Source organism: Emydura macquarii, unplaced genomic scaffold (genome assembly GCF_026122565.2).
Source record: "Emydura macquarii macquarii isolate MOO-44397 ecotype Brisbane River unplaced genomic scaffold, CSIRO-AGI_Emac_v2 contig_1043, whole genome shotgun sequence".
NCBI lineage: Eukaryota > Metazoa > Chordata > Testudines > Chelidae > Emydura > Emydura macquarii.
This window is the reverse complement of record NW_027131180.1, coordinates 3,788,109-3,810,799: the sequence shown is the minus strand read 5'-3', so window position 1 is coordinate 3,810,799 and position 22,691 is coordinate 3,788,109. Positions and strand designations below refer to the sequence as shown.

Below are 22,691 nucleotides of genomic sequence, written 5' to 3'. Positions count from 1 at the left end.
GTTTGTTTAAGTATACCACCATAGTCATGTTGTCTGAGAGGATTTGTACATGTTTATTCTGAATGAGGGGAAGGAGCGTTTAACAGGTGCATTGGACTGCCCTTAGTTCTAGGATGTTGATGTGCAGCCATGCCTCCTAGGGGACCAGAGCTCTCGTGTCGTATGGCCTCGTATGAGGGCCCCTAATCCTGCGAGCGAGGCATCTGTAGTCAGGGTGATGTTGGGAGTGGGCTGGTGGAAGGAATCATCTTGCATGACCTTTGTATGTGTTGCACCACCATGAAAAAGTTACCACCAGTGGAGGCAGGGAGACTCGCTTATATAGGTGATCCTTCTGCGGATTGTATACTGTTTTCAGCCATTGCTGGAGGCACCTCATATGGAGTTGAGCATGAAGGGTAACTGAGATGGATACTGCCATGTGTCCCAGAAGTGAAAGACAGAGGCAGACACATGTATGTGGACGATGTTGTAGTCGTGCAATACGGGTAGTGAGAGTGGTAAATCGGTCCCTTGGGAGAAAGACGTAAACTGCTCAGGAGTCCAAACTGGCACCAATGAAGGTGAATTCTCTGGTAGGTACTAGGATAGACTTGTCTTTGTTGATGCCTTCACTGAGGTTGGCAAGGAGATGCCATGGAGTGTTCATGGTATTGAGTAAGTGGTCATGGGATGACGCCACTAAGAGCTAGTCATCCAGGTATGGAAATATGGAGTGGCCCAAGTGGTGCATATATGCTGCCACAACAGCAAAGATCTTCATGAACACATGAGGTGCAGTAGCTATCCCAAAGGGAGAACTCGGAACTGGTAGTGGGATTGCTCCATTGTAAAGTGAAGAAATTTGCAGTGTGAACATCCACATGAAAGTAAGCATCTTTCGTATCAAGAGCCACATGCTGGAGGGAAGGAATAATTTGAGGGAGCATGACCATATGCAAACAGAATTTTCGATGAATTTGTTTAGGGCCCGAAGGTCCATAATGGGGCAAAGGTCTCCTCCCTTCCTCAGTATGAGGAAGTGGTGTGGAACTGGTTCTATAGCACCTTTGTGGAGGACTGAATGAGTTTCCTTGTGGAGTAGCGTATCTGGGTCAGGTCCAAATGGGTGTACTGCGATGGGTGGCGGGGTGCAAAGGTGTGAAATTCTTTAGATATCCCTGGCGTACGATATCCAGTACCCATTGGTCAGTGGTAATCTTGCTCCAGTTGTGGTCACACAGAGAAAGACGGCCTCCGAACACAATTGGGGAGACTAGAGATAGGGTAGGGAGGAGTTTGTGGTTCTCTGGTGTTAAGTCACAAAGTTTGTCTTGGAGGATGCTGAGGAAAGATAGAGGTAGCAGAGCTAGTAGAGGCGGTGGGGTATTGGGGGAGCTGGGAGCGTTGGCAATGGCAGGGTTGGTCTTGCTGGCATGAAGGGTAAGGTTGATAAGGCTGGTAGGTGAGAATGTACACAGTCCTAGGGACCAGAAGTGTCATTCAAGAGTCCTTCAAGGAATGAAGGCTCTTGTTCGTTTTTAATCACTAAATAGTGTCATGTTCTCAAAAGTGAGGTCCTCCAGAGTGGTTTGGACCTCACTTTTGAAAACCAGAAGTTTGAAGCCAGGAATCTCTTCAGAGTACTAGCCCAGGTGCAAGGGAGAGCGCCACTGCATCTGCAGCGTCTACCGCCGCCTGGAGGATACATCAGTTTGCCTTCCGCAATGAGAGTCTTAAACTCCGCTTGCTTATTCTCCAGGAGAGAGGCTTGAAAATCTGCGAGTTTTGATTATGACCTAAAGTCATACTTTGCTAGAATGGTCTAGTAGCTGGTTATGTGAAATTGAAGGCCAGCAGACGAATACAATTTGCAGCCAATGCGGTTCAGTTTTTTGGCAGCTCAGACAGGAGAAGTGGTCCTGGGGTGTTGTTGCTGGCCCACTGAATGACTGCTTTTACCATTAGTAAATTTGGTGGCAAGTGCATAAAAAGAAAGTCTGTGTTGGCTGGAACAAAGTACTATCTCTCAGCCAGTTTAGGCATTGGTGTACAAGAAGCTGGGGCATGCCAGATTGCCTGAGCCAGTTGTAAAATGGCATTATGAATGTGTAGAGCTACCTGAGTTGGATCTGATGGCTGAAGGATTTTGAGAAACTCATCCTGTGAGTCTTTGACATCTTCCATTGTTAAATTAAGGACTATTGCCATAAGCCTCAACAGATCTTGGCATTAGCCATAGTCATCAGGTGGTGACAATGCGGGGTGGGAAGGAGGGATGATCGCCTCATCCAGTGACGATGATGCACCAATTGGAAGGGAGAGATCCATCGATCCTGGAGGTCCCATGGTGCTGTGTGGTTCGTTGTACATGGAGAGAAATGCAGCGTACTCTGAAAGCGGTAGAGTTCCACATCCATAATAAGGGTCCCCGTGTGCCAATAGGGCCTCTAGTCCACTCTCACTGGAGGGCCAGGCAGGTAACTAAACCATTGTTCCTGTGGTGGGATTTGGATTGGCATATATGGGAATGGACTGTATTGCTGTTCCAGGAAGAAGTGCAGATCAGGCTCCGAGGACCAGTCAGACTCCAAGTTGTCCGGTAAGGGCGGTGTCATTGAAGTGCATGGAGCGGTTAGGGCAGGCGCAGCTCACTGAATGGACGGATGTCAAGGCAGTTCCAGTGGTCGCATAGCAGAAGGGTGGTATAGCAGCAGCAGCTCGTTGACTGGGGACAGGAGCTGTGTGGGCCCGGTGCCTCATACAGGTGGGAGGGTCCCTCCAGCAGCAGCAGAAGCTCAGCTATGGGAATTAGGGGGTGAGATGCAACCTGGTGTATGCGGCACTGGGTAGTATGGTGGCAGCTGCAAAAATCCTGCTGGATCCGGTGGGGTAGGTGGGTGTCGAGGTTCCAGTGGCAGTTGTAGTCTTGGACTTGCCTAGATTTTTCATTTTCTTATCTGTCTTTCCTGTTTGGAAGCAGGAGCCACTGTATCTGCATGCGACTTCTCGCCCGGCTAATCTTGGCTCAGGGAGGGAACGCGGTGTTCGGAAGCAGTCCCTCTCGGGGATCCATCTGTATGCCCATGATCGTGCTTCTTGTGTGCACAATGAGCCTTGGCTGGTACTGCCGATGCTGTTGTGGCTGGAGACATAGTCACCACCGGTGTGGTTTGGCATTCTGGCGGGTCCATCGGTGCCACCTCATGGTGCACATGCGGATGCATCACCCCCTCCATGAGGTGATTCTTAAGTCTAAGTTCTCTCGCCCCACAGGTTCTTGGAGAAAATGAGCGGTAGACAGAGCACCACGCTACAATGCGGTTCTCACCAAGGCAGTAGAGACAGTGTTGGTGCTCGTCACTCACCATGAACGGTCATGGGCATGTGGTGCAGTTCTTGAACCAGACTTGTTTGGGATAATCCCCCCGAACAGGGTGGATTGTCCCAGGGAGGGGAGAACTTTAAACTATCGGTTTTCTAACACATGAACTTCAACTACAACTATAAACATACTAAACTATATTAATTCTAATCATTTTTTTTTACATAGGTTTTCTGAAGGATATGGAGAACATTCCTACTCTAGCCATTCAGTGGTTAGAGGAAACTGAGGGGCCGTTGACCCAGCCACATAAGATCTTGGACTTGTCATGTGAGCAATGCAAGGCATGCACCCCAGTTGACGGACACTACTTCAAACAGTTCCAGCTCTGGCGCATGGCGCTCATTCATGCACCCATGTCTGGAATCCACATAGAGACCAGCACTCAAAAAAGAATTTGTAGTTTAACTCATTATGACATATTATAAATATGTCAATATAAAAGGGATGAACAATTTATTCATAGGCATGCAGTCATTTTAATTACAGTAATGTAAACCAAAAGAGAAAAAAAGGAAGGTTTATGTATACCAAGTACATAAAAGCAAAGGAAGACAGAAAAGAACCCTGTATCCATTGCCTAAAAATACTTTATCCAGACACATGATCAGCTCTAGATCGATCCTGCTAGCCCAAGCCTGTGTCTGTATCTGTGTTCCAATGAACTCAATGGGACTCCACACAAGTGCTCCAGTGCATGCTACTGGATCCTATTGCAGGATTTGGTCCTTAACTTGGTATCCAGATGAATTACTTTAAATCTTCCAGCTACTGACAATGAATCTTTTAACCACAACTCCTAAAATGAGGGGACTCATTTAACTATGGAATGAATATGTCACCTATTGTAAAAACAACAAAATATCAAAAAACAGAACTTCAATTCTGTAAACCCTTTTCTGTAGTATGCCTCCTGTGAAAAATACTGATGCATTTAGCCTAAATATTTTACTGCAATCTTCAATTAAACTTTAGCTTCATAATTCATACTAGCACCTCTCCTAAGCAAAGTTTTTAACCATTCTTTTATTAAGAACTACAAAGCATTTTTTTATTTCTCTTTTCTGTTTACACAGAGAAAACATTTGAGATATAAATGTATTAAAAGACACAATCTTAATATGCAGTTTGGTAAAGTTTGAGTTAGTCTTTGAACAACACATTTATCTATCCAGTAAAGCTTGTGTTAATGCGATGTAAGAGTTTGGCAAATTCAACTCTAATGGAGCATAAAAGTGCTTTTGCTTGAAAGTGAGATCACATTTTTAAAAATTCAAAGCATGATCACTTTTTCTTTTTTTACAGGAACAATCTGATACAAGCAGCAAAGCTTAAATAAACTAGAAACATTTCAAATGATCCATAAAGGATTAATAAGCACTGCAGGAAGTCCTATAGGCTCAGCGTATACATTTTCCATCTTTTTCTCCCATGATGGGCATGTCACGAAATACTAAACAGAACTCAAGTTTCAAAGTCACCAAATGTTCAGGTCTGCAAGCTTTGATACTAAGGTGAAGTGGGGTCACTATCTTGCACTACTAAATTTAAATAGATAACAAAATATTGATTTTAACAGCATAATAATTCTGCAAGTTACAGCACTTTGCAAAATTCCTTCTATTTACAAATAGACAAATGGACAAAAGCAAAACCAAGGCAAAAGGGGTAGTAGTGAGCAACAGGCCACTAATATAACAAGAACAAAATGACAGCTATTATTTTGGCAGAAATAATCTATGCTGAAACACAAAACAAACATGCACACAATTTCTTCCAATACAATTTTCTTGTCTTCCCACTGACTTCTATGATTACCACAGAAAGCAGGGTTCTGAAGACATTTCTCAATTGAATCTTCAATCAATAACGGTAAAAATTTAAGATGGGCGATATGGGAAAATGCATTATAGCATTAGTAACTGTTTGCAAAATAGATTGAACTTATCAATATGCATAAAAGTTGCAGGGAATAAAAATATAAGAGTAATATAACATATTACTTGTATTTTTACTTAATCCAAATGGCTAGAAAAAGAAAATCTCAGCAGTGACTATCTCTAAGCCAGGTCAAACCATGCAGTCAAATTTTCATTTGTTTTGAGGTGGTAACTACTAAATAAACATTGTTTGTAGCTCTAGTCTTGTTAGTTTTTTTTTTTAATGGCAAGTTTGAATTACCAAGTGAAATAAAGTATATCTTAATATTTATGATAAGAATGCTAATAAATCATTAAAACTTTATGCAGTAATTAGTTTGGTTACTTCTGTACATTATTTAAGTGGTCTACCTATTAATCTTAGTTTCTTTCTTTTAGAAACATATATAAAGAGAGACAGAAGTCTGGAAGGAAAACGTCTGTGATCCCAAATGGAGGTCAGCCTGACCTAAATACTCCCTTTGGTGGTAAGAGTCCAAACTTATTTTAACACTGAAGTAAGAGAAAACCCAAACAACTCAACACAATTGTTCATTTCAAAATTGAGAGTTCCCCACTGTGGGGAAATGGAAAAGTTTAGCTTCTGCTAGGACTGCCAGATTATATATACTTTTTAAGTTCTCTCTCTCTCTTTTAAAAAAAGATCGATATTATAAATTGTTTACCTAGTTACATACAGTTTGGTGGGCGGGGAGGGGCGGGGGGGGGGGAGACGGAAGGTTCTGGGTACAGTAGAGGACGGGGGAAAAAACAGAAATTTAATATAGAAAAATGCAAAGTTAGAGAAATAGAAAAACATTAAAACAGGAATGCCTGGATGACAGCAATACAGAAAAAAGGATGATAAATATGAGCTCACAGTGAGAGATGGAAGCAGAAAGGCAAAAATTATGCTAAAATAATACCCTAATCAAAAAGGAGAAGTGAATGAGAGGGAAGGAGTAGAAAAAATTGCATAAAGGACTAAAGGTAATCATTTCTCTCCTCATAGCATCTATGAGGCCTTAACTTACCGTGTACAACTCTGGACACATCACTACAAAAATGAACAGTGATAAAAGAGAGAAGGTAAAAAATAGCAAAAGGTAACAGGATAGAAAGATATGAAGTCTGAAGACAAACAATTCTCATCATTTAAGCAAATTAGGTCCAGTGGGTCCCACAGGGCTCTACAAATACCTGAATAAAATCATAACTGATAAGACTGATTTGAGGTTGACCACCTGGCATGTTACTTAAAATAAAGAATCTAACCAAAGAAGGGCAAGTTTAGACTAGCTAGATGGGGGGTGGGTGGGGGAAACTTTTTAATAGTAAGATTAAACTAAACAAAGAACAGTTTGTCATAAGGTTATTTAAATACCATCATTGGTAATGTTAAATGCACTCTGGGGAATACTTTACTGTAGTGGACACTGTGTTCCAGATACAATGGGTAATTCTGGATGCACTACCTCCAGCTTAGCTCTGTCTTAACAGCAAAAGCAGTTTAGTAACTGTTAAAACCTTGTAGACCCAACTGGTAAACTATGTCATTATACACATTGATATTACATTATCTTGAAAACAGTGCTCAGCTCTGGATGCCCCATCTTCAACAAGAAATAACAGAAATAGAAGAGGTATGAAAGACAGGCAATGAAAATGATTACAAGCACAAAAAAGCTTCCATGAGAGAACACACTAAAAAGACTAGGACTAGGTCAGTTTAGGTTAGAAAGAAACAAGTGAGCACATGATGAATATAAGACCATGATTGGTACAGAGAAGGCAAATTAGGCACCTTATTTTCCATTTTTCACAACTTCAAAAAAAAATTTCAATGAAATGGAAAGGCAACAAAAATGTAAAATTATTAAAGAAAATACTTTAAATAATAAATAAAATAACCTGTGGAACTCCTTGCCATAGGATATCACTGAAAACAATACAATTCACAAAAGTTTTACACATTCATACGAGTGAGATCATTCACAGTTAAATTAGGTTAGGAAGATACTTCCTCTATGCCAGCTTATTCCAAAGTTTCCCGTTATGGATTTTCTTGAACTTTCTTTGAAGCATTTGGTATCAGACAGTGTCAGAGACAGAATACTAGACTAGAGAGGCCACTACTCCATTACCAATAAAAAAATTCCTACGCTCACAATTACTCAGTTTTATTTTATTTACTGCATTTATCAGAACAAACTGATTAATAACCAAAAGTTTTAAAACACACAAATATTTTCCCGATATCTTATCCAAACAAGATTACCTGGACTCACAACAGATTATACTTTCATTTCATAAAGTAAATGGGGCCTTTTATGATTCTAGTATTGTTCATTCTGGAAAAGGGGAATTAATTATGCAGTCTGTAATGGAACAACTTAAGTCACACAAGGTTCAGGGGAAACAGTTATTCAGCAGTTCAAAGAAGCTAAAATAAATCATTTGTTACTACAGCTTTTGAACCAAAATTAGAGTATTTTATAAAATAGCAAGGGAGTCAAATTTCTCATAAATAGTAAGCATATAAAAAGGGCAGCTTCAATTTTTCTTTGCTACTGTCCAGTTTGTATTTTCGATGTCCCTAGCTATCTTGGAAGGAAAAAAAAAAGCAAAAAAAAAAAAAAAAGCACTTTTTGTTAGCAGAGGGGACGCTGCTAGTTCATTACTTTGTGTTAGAATTACATACTACATTAATTTATTCAAGAAAACGTCACTTCAGAATTCTAATTCAAAATACTCAAATGTACTTTTCATTTTCAACCTGGTCCTGAAAATCTACCTTTCATCTTCCTACTACTCTGAAAGTAGTAGTAAGCAGTTATAAAGATGAGGTAGGAATGGCTTTTTGCTCTCACTATTAACTGATCAATTTAGCTGTTTCATATGACTGAAAAGGCAAAACTGTTAGGTGTTCAGAAGAGAGATGAGAATGTTTTCCCAAAGGCATTATTAACAATTATTAATCATTACACTGGTGCCTTGTTTACCTGACCTTGTGTAAATTCAGCAGCCTTGTAATTAGACCCATATTTTGCACATTTGTGTATTTCCATGCATACATTTGACTCATTCATTCATCCATTAAAATTTCCTTGACAGAGGTAGATGGATAATCAGAGTACAATTTGTATTTACTGGATTATAGAAAATTGCCCAAACTGTTAAGTTCAAGGAAAGCACATTCTTGTCGTTCTCTTGTGACTGATGTAAAAGCAATTACATGTCAGAGGATGGACCCAAGGCTCTCTGAAGAAGTAGCAGAGCTTTTACAGTCTGGTGTCTTCAGCAATATTTTTTTCCTGAAAATGGTGACTGAGTTTTAAAAAGACTAAAGAAAAAAAAAATGCTACCTAGTACATCTTGTCTACGCAACACATTACACTTCAATTCAGTCAGTGGTAAAAAGTAATTGCTCATAAAAGTTAACATGTCATATTTATTGCTAACTTCATTACTTACAAAGGACAGACAATTTGTTTTATCTAACTGTTTCTCCTATCCAAGATCTCAGGTCTCTTGAAGTGATGATAGATAGGGTTCTCTCACTTTGTACTGTTGAAGACAGCTAAAGCTGACAAAACTGGAACAGAGTGGAAAGGCCTTCCTATTACTTCCTGACAAGAAAAAGTTCTTCCAAAGCTGCAAATAGCGAAGATAATAATATTGATATTTCAATATTAGGATAAAGTTAATATTACAAGATATTAAATGTCTGACAATTAACTACAGGGCAGGACTATAACGGATACAAATTTGCTTTCAGAAATTATGAAACAGCTAGTCTTGAACTATGGCTATAAGGAGGGCTGGATCAGATATCAATTTCTCTCCTTAAGGAGGTAAGTATAGGAAACTAATCTAGATTTGCCAATCATCAAATATGTGGAAAAAACAGAAGTAATAATTTATTTTCTCCCTTCTTACCTTTATCTAGGAATATAAACAAAATCAAGTGAGTTTTGAAAAGTTAAGGGTACCAAGCATGGAATATATTCTTGCCTTAAGGCCACATCAGATCAGGGCTCTGGCACAGCTTGTAAGTGTCTGATGAACACATGACAAGCTAGTTCATACAGATAGCTGATTCATAGATTTCTTCCACAGAAGCTGATGATGCTTTTTGTCCCACGATGTCAAGGCAAATCTATTATATGAGCTTGTATTGTTTTTGGAGATGTACTGGCCTCTATAATGCCGTGGAACTTTTGTATTTCTTTCCTCTGAAACTTAGATGACATGCCACAAAAAAGGAATTAGTTTTCTTCTTGGGGTTCCATATATTTCAGAGAACAAAGATGTTTATTAACACCAAACACCAGATCCTTAGCAGTGTGTAAATAAGTGTTGCTCTGTTGAAAATGAAGTAAAGACAAGTAAGACAGAAGGAAGTGTTATGTTTTTCCCTATATTAGTATTACTCTATTTTAGGACTACCACCACTTGGATCACGTTCCCAACAAAGAAAGTTTCTGCAGAGGAATTCAGGTGAAAACTGTAGTGCTTTATAAAGTGTTAATTACAGCACTACTAACTTCCTCTCTGGTAGCTGATGCCCCTTCGGTCCAGGAGTCTGCCATTGATATGATAAGAGGGTGCCAATTCCTTCTGGAAATGTTCTCTCTGACTAAATAGTCTTCAATGATATAAGCATTTTTCAGTCATAAGCATTTAGGTGAAAGGAAACAAAGCTGTTTTTCTGAACTACTTGACTAACGCAGATTTTCACCTCTCTCTTCACCTCTAGCACGTGCGATGCTTTTCCTTTCAGGTGTTAAGATTTTGGACAAAATGAAAAAAAGAATACTTTCTGTGATGTTTGCATGGAAGAGTAAATCATGGTTATAAAAGACTCTGGAACATGAAGAATTATCTCATCCTCATGGAAGGTGCAATATGATTCACAGCCTCCAAGAGATGACATTTCAAAGACTATCCTTGCTAATTTGATTACAAATAGAAAGCTCACCTGTATGCAGAAAATTATATGCCACCAGTCAAATGAATGGGTCATGAGACCCCATAATACAGTGGGCAGATGATTGTGTTACCACATGTTTGAAGCAGAGAGAGGATATACAACACCACTTGCTGCAATGTCTCTACAAGAAATGTTCTCATAATCATTTAATGTACGAACAGGTAAAAATGATTCTTTAACTAGGCTTCTGTCAGTAGCCTGGAAGCATCCTGCGGGGCTCAAAAGGTTTCATTGACAGTGATTCCTGTATCTCGGAATAGTTGGAATAGTCCAATAAACCTAATTCTGTTACAACTGGCAGAAATTATCTCCTGGAGAAATTTCAGTATTAGTGGGAACAGATCCATCCTGAATTTCATCTCTCTCTCAGCCTGTTCAGTTTCTTGATGGATGCTCTAAAGCCCTCCCCTTCTCTGTTTCTTTCTTTCTATGAAGAAAATGGAGGAAAGCTCTGAAGACTTTTCATATTGAAAGACAGGTTTCTAATGACTGCTGACTCTAAGTGGTGCTTGATCCCTTCCAGATGGTTTGAAGTTTCTCATCAGGTTTCACAACTGGAGCTCCAGAGAAATCATGACATGCTCCTTTCTGTACCAATTTGTCTGAAGTCAACTGGAATCAGGTGTCTGAGAATGGGATATTCTGCCTTCCGGTCTATTTCTGTAGAATTCTCTTGCAGTCATATAGATGAACTGGAAAAAAAGGTATTAACCTTCCGTAACTGTTGTTCTTTGAGATGTTTTGCTCATGTCCATTCCAACTAGGTGGGCAAGCATGCCGCGTGCACAATCCGCTGGAAGGATTTCCCCCAGAGTACCCGCAGGGTCGGCTGTGGAGCCCCCTGGAGTCGCGGCTCCATGGCACTCTATATAGGACTCCGCCAACCCTCCCCTCCTCAGTTCCTTCTTGCCGGCTAATTCTGACAGCGGGATAGGTGGGCGGGTCTTGGAATGGACACAAGCAACACATCTCGAAGAACAACAGTTAAGGAAGATTAGTAACCATTTTTTCTTCTTCGAGTGCTTGCTCATGTCAATTCCAAGGAGGTGACTCCCAAGCCATACCACAGGAGGAGGAGTCAGAAATCAGACTCCCACAGACTACAGAACTGCTCTTCCGAAAGCGACATTATTCCTGCCCTGCTAAGCGATAGCGTAGTGTGTTGTGAAGGTATGACTCAGGGACAACGTCGCTGCCTTGCAAATGTCCTGAATCAGCACCTGCGCCACGAATGCTGCAGAGATGCTTGAGCTCTTGTGGAACGGGCTGTTATTGTCAGTGCGGGCACTTTCGCCACTCCCTGATACAGGAAGTGATCCAAGATGAGATGCATTGAGACGAAACTGGTCTTCTCTTCATTCTGTCAGCTACTGCTACAAATAGCTGCGTTGTCTTCCTGTATGGTTTGGTCCTCTCAATGTAGAAGGCTAAAGCTCTTCTGATATCTAGAGAGTGCAGCCTATGCTCCCTACTATTAGCATGTGGCTTCGGGAAGAAAACCAGGAGGAAAATGTCCTGATTCTCATGGAAATGAGAGACCACCTTTGTCAGAAAGGCTGGATGAAGGCAAAGCTGGACCTTATCCTTGAAGAAAACCATGTAGAGAGGCTCCAAAGTCAGCACTCCGAGCTCGGATAACATTTGGCCGATGTTATGGCTACCAGAAAGGCCATAAGACAAGTAGAGAAGCGAACTAGAAGCAAGGGGCTCAAACGGAGGGCCCGTTAACCTTGAGAGGACAAGATTGAGGTCCCATGGGGCCACCGGAGATCGTGTTGGCAGATACAGTCTGTCCAACCCTTTTAAGAACCACTTAACCCTGGGACTAGCGAAAACTGAGCACTCTGCCTCCCCAGGATGGAACGCCGAAATGGCTGCCAAATGGACCTTAATTGATGGACCCAATAAGCCTTGCTGCTTTAGATGAAGCAAATAGTCCAATATCAATGGAATTGATGCCCTTAGAAGTGAGATACTCTTTTCTGCTGCCCAAACCGAAAACTTTGCTAGGTAGGTAGCCCTAGTGGAAGTCTCCTGCTACCAAGGAGGACCTCCCTGACCTGCTCTGAACATGCTAGTTCCCTTGGGTTCAACCACAGAGGTTCCACGCCGTGAGGTGCAGCACCTTGAGGTTGGAATGCTGCAGTGTGCCGTGATCCTGGGTGATTAGGTCAAGGAGAAGAGGCAGAGTGATCGGCATTTCCACGGAAAGATCGAACAGTGTCGTAAACCAGTGCTGAGGCTATTCGAATTACTACAGTTCTCTCCTGCCAGATCTTCACCAGTACCTTGTGGATGACAGGGGTCGGGAGGAAGGCACAGAACAGCTGGCCCATCCACGGAAAGAGAAAGGCATCTGCAATCGATCATGGACTGTGTTTCTGAGAAGAGCAAAACTCCCTGCACTTCTTGTTGAGCCTTGTGGCGAATAGATCCATCTGGGGAATGCCTCACCATCAGAAAACACTGGCTAACACGTCCGGTCGAATCAACCACTCATGAGTGAAGAAAGACCTGCTGAGGTTGTCTGCCAATGCATTCTGGCACCCTGGTAGGTATGATGCCACAAAGTGAATCGAACAAGTGATGCAGAATTCCCACAGAGTGAGGGCTTCCTGGCAGGGGAGAGGAGTGAGCTCCACCCTGTTTGTTTATATAAACATCGCTGTTGTATTGTTTGTTAGGAACGAAAACACCCTGCCCCATAGATGGCTCTGAAAGGCTTGGCATGCCAGACGTACAGCCCTTAGATCTGTCACGTTGATATGGAGCAGCAGTTCTGACTGGATCCATAGGCACTGTGTCTTGAGATCCCCTAGATGTGCCCGTCAACCCACATCTGACATGTCCATCACCAAGCATAAAGACAGCTGGAGCAACAGGAAGGGAAGTCTGGCACACACCCATTGAGGCTCGCATCACCAGTCCAGGGATACTAAGACCTCGGGGGGAGGGGTGTCATGGGCTGGGTGATACACTATCTTGTATATGGCATCGTGGGCTAAGCGATACACCGTGGCTAACCAGGCCTGCAGTGGCCTCAGTCGTAGCTTCGCGTGCTGAACCATGTAAGTGCATGCCGCCATATGCCCAGCAGTTTTAAGCAGCTCCAAGCTGTGATGAGGGGATACCATTTCAAGTCCAGTATCATACCTCGCAGGGCCAGGAACCAAGCTTGGGGAAGGGATGCTCTGGCCTGTCCCAAATCCAGCACTGCTCCAATGAATTCTATTCTCTGCTTGGGGACCACTGATTTGCTCATTGATCATAAGACCCAGCCAGTCAAAGGTGGCCCTTATCGTGAGGTGCGCCTCCACCTGTGTCCTGGTGAGTCCCTTGACCAGCCAATCGTCGAGGTGGGGAAACACCTGAATCCTCTGCCACCTCAAGAAGGCTGCGACCACTGATAGGCATTTGGTGAACATCCGAGGTGCTGCTGATAAACCAAAGGGCAGGACTGTGAACTGTAGATGCATCTGATAGACTACAAAGTGGAGAAATCTTCTGTGTCTTGGCACAATAGCTACATGAAAGTATGAGTCTTTCACTTCGAGGGCAGCATACCAGTCTCCCGGATCCAGAGAGGGAATGATGGAGGCCAGGGAGACCATGCAGAACCTCACCTTCACAAATCTTTTGACGAAGCCCCTCTCTGGCCTTCAGGATTAGAAAGTAACAGAAATAAAACCCCTTCTCCCTCTGATCATGAGTGACTTCTTCCATTGCCCCTAACCTTAGAAGTGACCGCACTTCATGAAGAAGCATATGCTCATGAGAAGGGTCCCAGAAGAGGGACAAGGATGGGGATGGGGGGGAAGAGGCAGGGAAGAAAGCTGGAGTGAGTATCCCAATTTTACCGTGTGCAAGACCCACTGATCCAATGTGATCTGGGACCATGCATGGTAAAAATGGGATAAACTGTTTAGAAACAAATTGCGGGTTGGATCCGAGCCTGGAACTGGTATGCCGTCCTTGGGCGTACCCTCAAAACTTTGAGCCCAAGGACTGCTGCAACTGGCCCTGATTCTGGCTAGAGGAATGAGGGGTATTCCTCCTGTTATTTCTACCCCTTCTATGGATGTAGTCCTGTCTCGGCGGTAGAAGCGGGGCATGGGCTGCAGCTTAAATGGTCTCCTTTAACCTGCTGGTGTATGCAACCCCAAGGATTTCAGAATGGCTCTCAAGTACTCCAGGCTCTGTAGCTTAGAATCTGTCTGGGACAAGAACAAGGCTGACCCCTCAAATAGAAGGTCCTGAATAGTCGTTTGGACCTCCCTTGGGAGGCCCGAGGCTTGCAGTCAAGAGCTTGTCCTCACGGCCACCCCTGACGACATAGTACAGGCCGCCATGTCCACTGCGTCTAAAGCACACTGGAGCAGAGTCTTTGAGACAGCCTTGCCCTCTTTGACGATGGCCACGAACTCTGACTTGGAGTCCGACTGTACCGAGTCCATAAGCTTGTCCATTGATGCTGAGGAGTTGTAGGCATATCTACTTAGGATCTCTTGTTGAATTGTGGACCAAAGTTGGAGGTCCTCGGTGGAGTACACCTTCCCCCGGAAGAACTCCAACTTCTTAAGCGTCCTTGCTGTTCTCCTTGCCTCTCTCTTTCGTTTGCGGCAGCAACCACCAATGACCCTGGTGTGGGTGGATATAAAAATGCCCATGCCTTTTAGATGGCAGAAAGTATTTCCTCTCCACCTTCTTTGCAGTAGGGAGTAGAAAGGTAGGGGTCTGCCACAAAGTCTTTGTGGTCTCTCGAATAGTTTTTATTAGTGGAAGGGCAACCCTGGAAGGGCCCTCCCATAGGGTCCGTCCCTTCCACCACCTCTCCAGCTTCGAGGGCCATGTTCTAAGCTACCCTGCGCAGTAGCTTCTAATGTGCCCTGCTATTGTCCGGAATGGAAGCCGGGGTAGCTCCAACTACCATCTCCATCAGGGGACAAGGAAGAGGACTTTCTAACGGGCACTGCAGATTCCTGCCCATCGGCGCTAGCCGGATCATGTGGTGCTGTTTCACTCTCTATGGTGCTGGGTTCCCAGGGCTCGTCCAGCTCGGTGTCCAGGTCCAAGATGTCTCCAGTGTCCGGTGGGGCGCTCGCTGAATGGGAAGGTGGGGGTCTAGATTCTGATACAAAGGAATACGACCTGCCCAACTGAAACCCCTGGGTCTGGTGGTACACCTATGGGTCCAGAATGGCCACTGCGGCAGCATCTGTCATTGGGGTGGCCACTGCGTTGAAGTGTGTGTGTGAGGGGGTGGCCCCTCCACCTTCTGCCTGCTCCAGTACCGGCTTCTCCTAGATGTAACAGACTCTGCCTCGGACTCTGAGGAGAGCCTCTCGCTATGCGGGGACCACAGCAGCGCAGTGCCAGATGGTGCTGAGGGGAATGGGACCTGGCCATCTGTGTTGGTTTGCCCTTGGAAGGTACCAAGGTCGTCTTCAGTGGCGAGGCTTACACCCACTCTCACCTAAGGTGGGCTGACGGGGCTGTTTCTTTTATCAGCACCCTTGCTACCTCAAAAATCTTGGGAGTGGAGGGGAGTTGCAGATCATCCTCCAGTATCTCCCTCTTCGGAGACGCCACAGGTGCCAGACTCAACGAACCCCTTCCCAAGGCTGGAGTCAATGGTGCTGTGCCTTGTGGGTCGGGCTTACGTGCCTCGGCATGGGTCGCACTTTGCTCACATTCCTTACAGACGATCTTGCTGTCAGTGAGCACTCCCTATCCAACCTCTTCTTCTTGTGCGCCATCAGGGAATGGAATCAGTGCTGCTGTGCCCCACATGCCGGGGCCTTCGGTGCCAGGGAAGTATAGCAGTGCCGCAGAGTCCTTTCTGTGTGGCCCCTCTCTCACCGACCCCAGAGCACTTTGCATCGAGGCAGATGTGCTGGGTCCTTGCTCCACCAAAGCGTCTGTAGGATGAAGAGCCTCTTTCATCATTAAGAATTTCAGTCTTTGGTGCCTTTCCTTCTGGGTCCTTGGATGGAAGCTCTGACAAATTTTACAACACTCCCCCTGGTGTGACTCTCCCAGGCACTTAAGGCAGGAGGAGTGCGGGTCATCTCTGGGCATAAGCTTCTTGCAGGGCCCGCACAGCTTGAAATCAGGCCTGCCCCAACCCCGGGTCTGGGAGGGAAGAATGGGAACTAGCCACTAATTGGGAGTACTATCCTAATTTACACTAACAACAACTAAATCTTAACAACTTTAACTATTTACAGGTACTTAACGGAGAACAATCAAGGGGAAATTGCCTGCAAAGCAAAAGAAACCAGTTGTTCCAGCGACCGTGATGGGTGGTTAGAAGGAACTGAGGAGGGGAGAGTTGGCAGAGCCCTATATAGAGCGCTATGGTGGCATGACTCCAGGGCTCCACAGCCAACCCTGCGGGCACTCTGGGGGAAAACTTTCCAGCAGACTGTGCATGCAGCACGCACACACCTACTTGGAATCGACATGAACAAGCACTCGAAGAAAGTAAGTTTAGGCTCATTTCATGATCTTGGCCTACCTTCTCTTGTTCCACATCCATGTCTTACCCTGAAAAAATGAGGGGCCCTTTCCTAGTACATCTGATACAGGTAGGAATGAAAAGAGCTTCTGCCCTTGTATGAGGGCTTCTATTGCTTCCTGAACTTCACTTGTTGGTAGTAAATATTTTGGCTTATCCATGTTTTCAGCTAAATCTTATCAAGTTCCTCCTGAACCTGCTTTTCAGGGCTTCATTTTGAGCAACACCTGGATATCTAGTTAGCTGCCCTGGTTCTTAATGCTAATCTCATGGAGACCTTTAGAAATGGTCTGGACAGAGTGGAAGGGCCAAGTTTTTGATTTCCGCTTGGCAAATTCCTAACGGATAACAATGAATCCCAAGAGTTGAAGAGGACTGACCCGCTCCTGCAGAGGTGTCTCCAAGGGTATGTCTGATGGTGGAGTGCCTCTGATGCAGAGGTCCCAATAAGGCATCCGGACTCTGATCTCCTTTCCCTAACTAAAGCAAGGGTTAAGAGGCTGAGTATAATTGTAGTGGAACTTTCTTTGGGGCTCCTGAAAGAGTCTCCTTGCAGATGGCGCACCACTTGGACTTCAAGCTTACTTCACTTGTCCTGCTTCTTTAAGATGGATGGTGGAGAAGGAAAAAATGGAGAGAAGGAACTCGTTAGATGGCTCCATTCAGGGAGCAAAGCCTTGGAAATTACAAGTCCCCAAAGGAGATGAGTGAAGTGGAAGTGTTTAACCACCACTCTGTTGGAGAAAAAAAATCTAATGTTTCATAGGTAGTGGCAGTTGATAATCTAATAGTCTTGGATAAAAAGCACAAGAATTCATCTTCACACTTTACAGCTGGTAATCAGACTAGGTAGTCTAGTGGCTCCTAGTTTTATTAGAGATTTGAAATCAGTTGCCTCAATTGAGAAAAAAAACTGATTAGGTACTATCTAATGAAGAGTATTTTATTAAAGGAATCTCAGAATATTTTTTTAAATGGGAAGTTCTGTTCTACAATAGAATTCAACATTAGCCACTATGTTTCTTTGCAGCATTTTTAAAAAAAAAACAAGGAAAGAAAATTTTTGGCCCCTGTGAGGTACATTTGAATGTTGCCTTGGATCTTAAATTGGGAATTTATCTTAAACGGAAACAAACAACTTCGCTAAAAATTAGATATTTATGACTTGCAAATTACAGATACTAATTATTTTCAGTATATACAATTATGATATTCTCAAGAGGTATTAATTTTGGGACAGATGTGCTTTCATCATGTAATTTGGAAATTAAGTTACACTCTCACGTATGGGAACTCAGAAGGCAGAATTTACGTAAGGATAGAACTGATAGAGAGGAATTTTGTCTTCCTTGATAATTCTCTCTCTCTCTCTCTGACAAGAGTATGGCCAGCAAGCTCACAGCTGGGTTGCCTTGCACTCAGAGGAACAGAGACAAACTGCAGAGTTGATGAGGAAACATTTCCACTCGACTCCACCTCCTACCTTGTGCTTTCAGATAACTCTTCCAAAGCCAAGAATTTTTTCAAATGTAAAAAAGTTAAAATACGGAAATGAAATCTACGACATGCAAAGTTTCAAAACCATGCAGATGAGGGATGTAAGATAAAGGACATATTTATGTTATATGAAAATTTATGCTTTTTTCAGAATAAAAATACACAATCCAAACTGAGGATTCTATTAAATTTTCCATCAAACAAAAAAGGGGAGGGATGAGTTTACTGATCACATTTTCATCAGTGAAAGAAAATCAGATATGATAAAGTTTTTCTTTCTTGGACAAGTGCATGTCTATTAATCGTCACAGCTGGGGTGTGACAAGTAGTGCAAATTAAGAGCATAGGCAGGGAACAGAAATGCCCAATTAAACAGATTATGGGAAAAGATTTTGTTGCTCTCTTATCTATATTTAAACTACAACTTCTGAAGCTTTCAGCACCATACTCCCAAAGAAACCGTAAGAGGAAGAATGGTCATCTATTTTGTGAATAGGGTCAACCACGTCACCACCTTGCAAGTCTTTTCTGTTGATGTGTTCTTTCTACCAGGAGGTCACTGCTGACTGGGTGGAATAAGTGGGTGAGTCCATCTAAGAGTTCAATATTTCTTGTTTTTCAGTTCTGAACTACTTGTTCTTTAATTGTTTTCCAATCTTGTTTTAAAAAATTGAACTGCTCTGCAGAAATCAAAATTAAATCAATGTTTCTCTCTGGGTTGCTGAGGATTAGGACAGAAAAAAAGGTAGAATAATCTCTTGTGATTATAAAACTGACAGTTCTTTTCAGAAATAAATTCAGGTGCTGTACAAAATATTTATTATACTTGTGAATCATACAATACTGGTCTTCAGTGGATAGAGCTTTGTGTTTGACACTCTCGTTATAGAAGTTATTACTACAAAAGAAGTGTGTGTGGAGGGGGGGTTTAAAGAAAAAGGATGCTTTAAAGCTCCTGAGACTTTCAAAACTAGATTTACTCTCCATACAGGAAACTTCAGTATTTTTGGAAGGTTTAACAGTTTGGCTCTTCACATAAATTTGGCGATATCAGGAACCAAAGTAAATCTAGAATGCTGATAAGGATACATTTTTTCTCAAATAGAAACAGGTGAAGACAAGTAAATGATTAAAGCCTATATCATCCTGCAGATAATGTAAAACACAAAAACACTGCATTTCAGTGGATCTAGGTATTTTAAGTCAGCGTAATATCCAAACCTTCTCAAGACCCTAGAATATGAAACGGTGGTTTGTGATTTCCAAAAAGGCTGCAAGATGCAGTTATTCACCTTCTTCAATCTTTTTGTATATTCTTTTCAAACACTCAAGCTGTCAAGGGACTTGGCTGAAGCTCCAGGACCTGAGACAGAAGCTCTGGACACAATCTCAGGGGAACAGACAGAGGCAATCTACTACCAAGCAGTACCAGGATTTCCTGGACTAATAATTCTCAATAATTCTCCAAAATTATTCTCACTTTGTTAGATTCAATCTTTTGAAAAATTCTCGACCTCAGGAAAAAGCCACAGATGAATATTACATTTACCTTAAGTTTGTTAGGGAATGAGGACTCTAATCATGGAAAACTAATCCTCTATCTTATGACTTTCCCTAGGAGATGAAGATGTCTGATAAAATTTCAATATTTGTTTACTATTTTGGAAGATTCCATTCATCCTTAACAACTTTTCTTCATCTTAGTCAATAAGCTCTGACATTGCCATAGTCTTTCGAACATAGAGCTAGATGTTGTGGGGGATGTGGAAAAAGACCACAGAGTCATACGAGCCACAAGAGGAAAATCAGTAGGGGATTCTGCTCAACATCTCAGATATCTATACACAAATGCAAGGAGTATGGGGACTAAGCAGGAAGAACTGGAAGTATTAGTACATAAGCTAAATTATGATTTAACTGTCATTACAGAGACTTTGTGGCATAAGTTTCATGCCTGGAATATTGGTATAGAGGGGTATAAGATTTTTTAGGAAGTACAGGCAGAGAAAAAAGGATGAGGATGTTGCATTATACATCAAGAATATATACAATTATTCCAAGCTCCAGAAGGAGGTGAGAGGCAAACCAGTTGAAAATGTCTCTGAGTAAAGATAAAATGGGGGAAAACAGGGGTGATGTCATGGTAGGAATCAAATCAGGAAGAGGTGGTAGATGAGGCATTTCTAGAAGAAGTAACATATACCTGAAACATAAGACCTGGTTATGGGGGGCTTTAACAAACCTGATATCTGTTGGAAAAGTAATATGGCAAAACACAACATTTCTAATAAGTACGAATGTATCGGAGACAACCTTTTGCTTCACAAAGTTGAGGACATAACCAGGGGGACTGCCATTTTAGACCTGATTCTGACTAACACGGAAGAATTGGTTGAAAATCTGAAGGTATAAGATAATTTGGGTGAAAGTGATCATAAAATGATTATTGTGAAAGGAAGGAAAGAGAACACCAGAATAATTAACAATTCATTTTAAAAAATCCAACTTTAACAGACTCAAAGAACTTATAGGTAAGGTCCAGTGGGAAGAAAATCTAAGGGAAAAAAGGAGTTCAGGAGAGCTGACACTTTCTCAAAGAGATCATATTAAAGGCAGAACTGCAAACTATCCTGACTTGAAGGAAAGACAGGAAGAGGAGTAAGAGGCCAACATAGCTCCATCAGGAGCTCTTTAATAATATGAAAATCAAAAAGTAGAAACATGGACAAATTGCCCAAGGAGGAATATAAAAGAATAGCATAATCATGAAAGGAACAAAATCAGAAAGGCTAAGAATAGCACAAGCATGTAGGGACAAAATGAGTTACATTTAGCAAAAGACATGAAAGGCAATATGAGATGTTCTTTAACTACATTAAGAAACAAGAGAAAGACGAAGCAAAGTGTAGTTCCTCTATTTAACAGGGAAGAAGAGCTAGTAACTAATGACATCAAGAAGGCAGAGAGGTTTAATGCCTATTTTGCTTCCATCCGTACTAAAGAGGCAAATGGTGACCAGACATTAAATACAATTATATTGACAAGGGAGAAGGAACACAAGCCAAAATAGGGAAGAACAAGTTAAAGAGTATGTAGATAAGTTAGACGTATTCAAAGCATCATGGCCTAATAAAATTCATCCTAGGGTACTAAAGGAATTAGCTGAAGCAATCTTGGAAGGGTTAGCAATTATCTTCAATAATTCCTAGAGGACAGGTGAGGTCCCAGAAGACTGGAGAAGAGCAAACATAGTTCTTATCTTTAAAAAGAAAAACCAATAGCACCCAGAGAATTATAGACACTCACAGCCCATCTTTGATACCTGGAAAGATACTGGAACAAATGATTAAAAAACCAACTTGGAATCACCTAGAGGAACACAGGGTTATAAGGAATAACCAGAATTAATTTGTCAAGAAAAAATCATGCCAAACGTACCTAATTTCCTTCTTTGACAATGTTACTGGCTGAGTGGATATGGGGAAGCAGTAGATGTGACATATTTTGAGTTTAGTCCCCCATGACATTCTAATAAGCAAACTACAGACATGGTCTAGATAAAACTACTATAAGGTGGGTGCAAAACTGGTTGAAAGACCTACTCAAAGAGTAGTTATCAATGGTTCACTGTCAAACTGGGAGGATGTATCTAGTGGGATCCCACAATGATCAGTCCTGGGTTCGGTGCTATTCTATATTTTCATTAATAACTTGGATAATGGAGTGTAAGGTATGTTTATAAAATCTGGAGATGATACCAAGTTGGGAAGGGTTGCAAACACTTCGGAGGACAGGATTAGAATTCAAAATGAACTTGACAAATTGGAGAATTGTTTTGTATTTCACAAGATGAATTTCACTAAAGACAATATACTTCATTTCGGGAGAAAAATCAAATGCACAACTACAAAATGGGGAATAACTGGCTAGGTGGTAGTACTGCTGAAAAGGATCTGGGGGATTATAGTGGATCACAAAATGGAAAGAGTCAACAGCATGATGTACTTGCAAAAAAGGTTAATATTCTGATGTGTATTAACTGGAGTGTCATATGTAAGACATGGGAGGTAACTGGCCCATTCTATTTAGCACGGGTGATGCCTCAATGAGGAGTAGTGTGTGCAATTTTGGGCACCACATTTTAGGAAAGATGTGGAGAAATTGGAAAGAGTCCAGCGGAGAATAACAAGAATGATAATTTGTTTTGAGAACCTGATCTATGAGGAAAAGTTAAAAAACCCAGCCATGTTTAGTCTTCAGAAAAGACAATTGAGGGAGGAACCTGATATCTGTCTCCAAACATGATAAAGGCTGTAATAAAAAGGAGTGTAATCAATTGTTCTGCATATTCACTGAAGGTAGGACAAGAAGTAATGGGCTTAATCTGCAGCAAGGGAGATT

At 42.2% G+C, this 22,691-nt stretch overlaps 1 protein-coding gene across 7 annotated transcripts in view; it reads right to left on the bottom strand.

Annotated features, from left to right (window-relative positions):
- Positions 1-22,691, bottom strand: part of POLA1 (DNA polymerase alpha 1, catalytic subunit) — a 338,774-nt gene that overhangs the window by 143,427 nt on the left and 172,656 nt on the right. The window contains exon 35 of one of the 7 annotated variants that reach the window (XM_067545063.1): positions 8,523-8,597. The exons of 5 other annotated variants lie outside the window; for them this stretch is intronic. In XM_067545063.1, the coding sequence (XP_067401164.1) occupies positions 8,565-8,597 (33 nt within the window). In that variant the 3' untranslated portion in view covers positions 8,523-8,564. Of the gene's footprint in view, positions 1-8,522; positions 8,598-8,735; positions 8,938-22,691 lie in introns of those variants that run through there. One more of the 7 variants, XM_067545061.1, reaches the window with a different exon arrangement.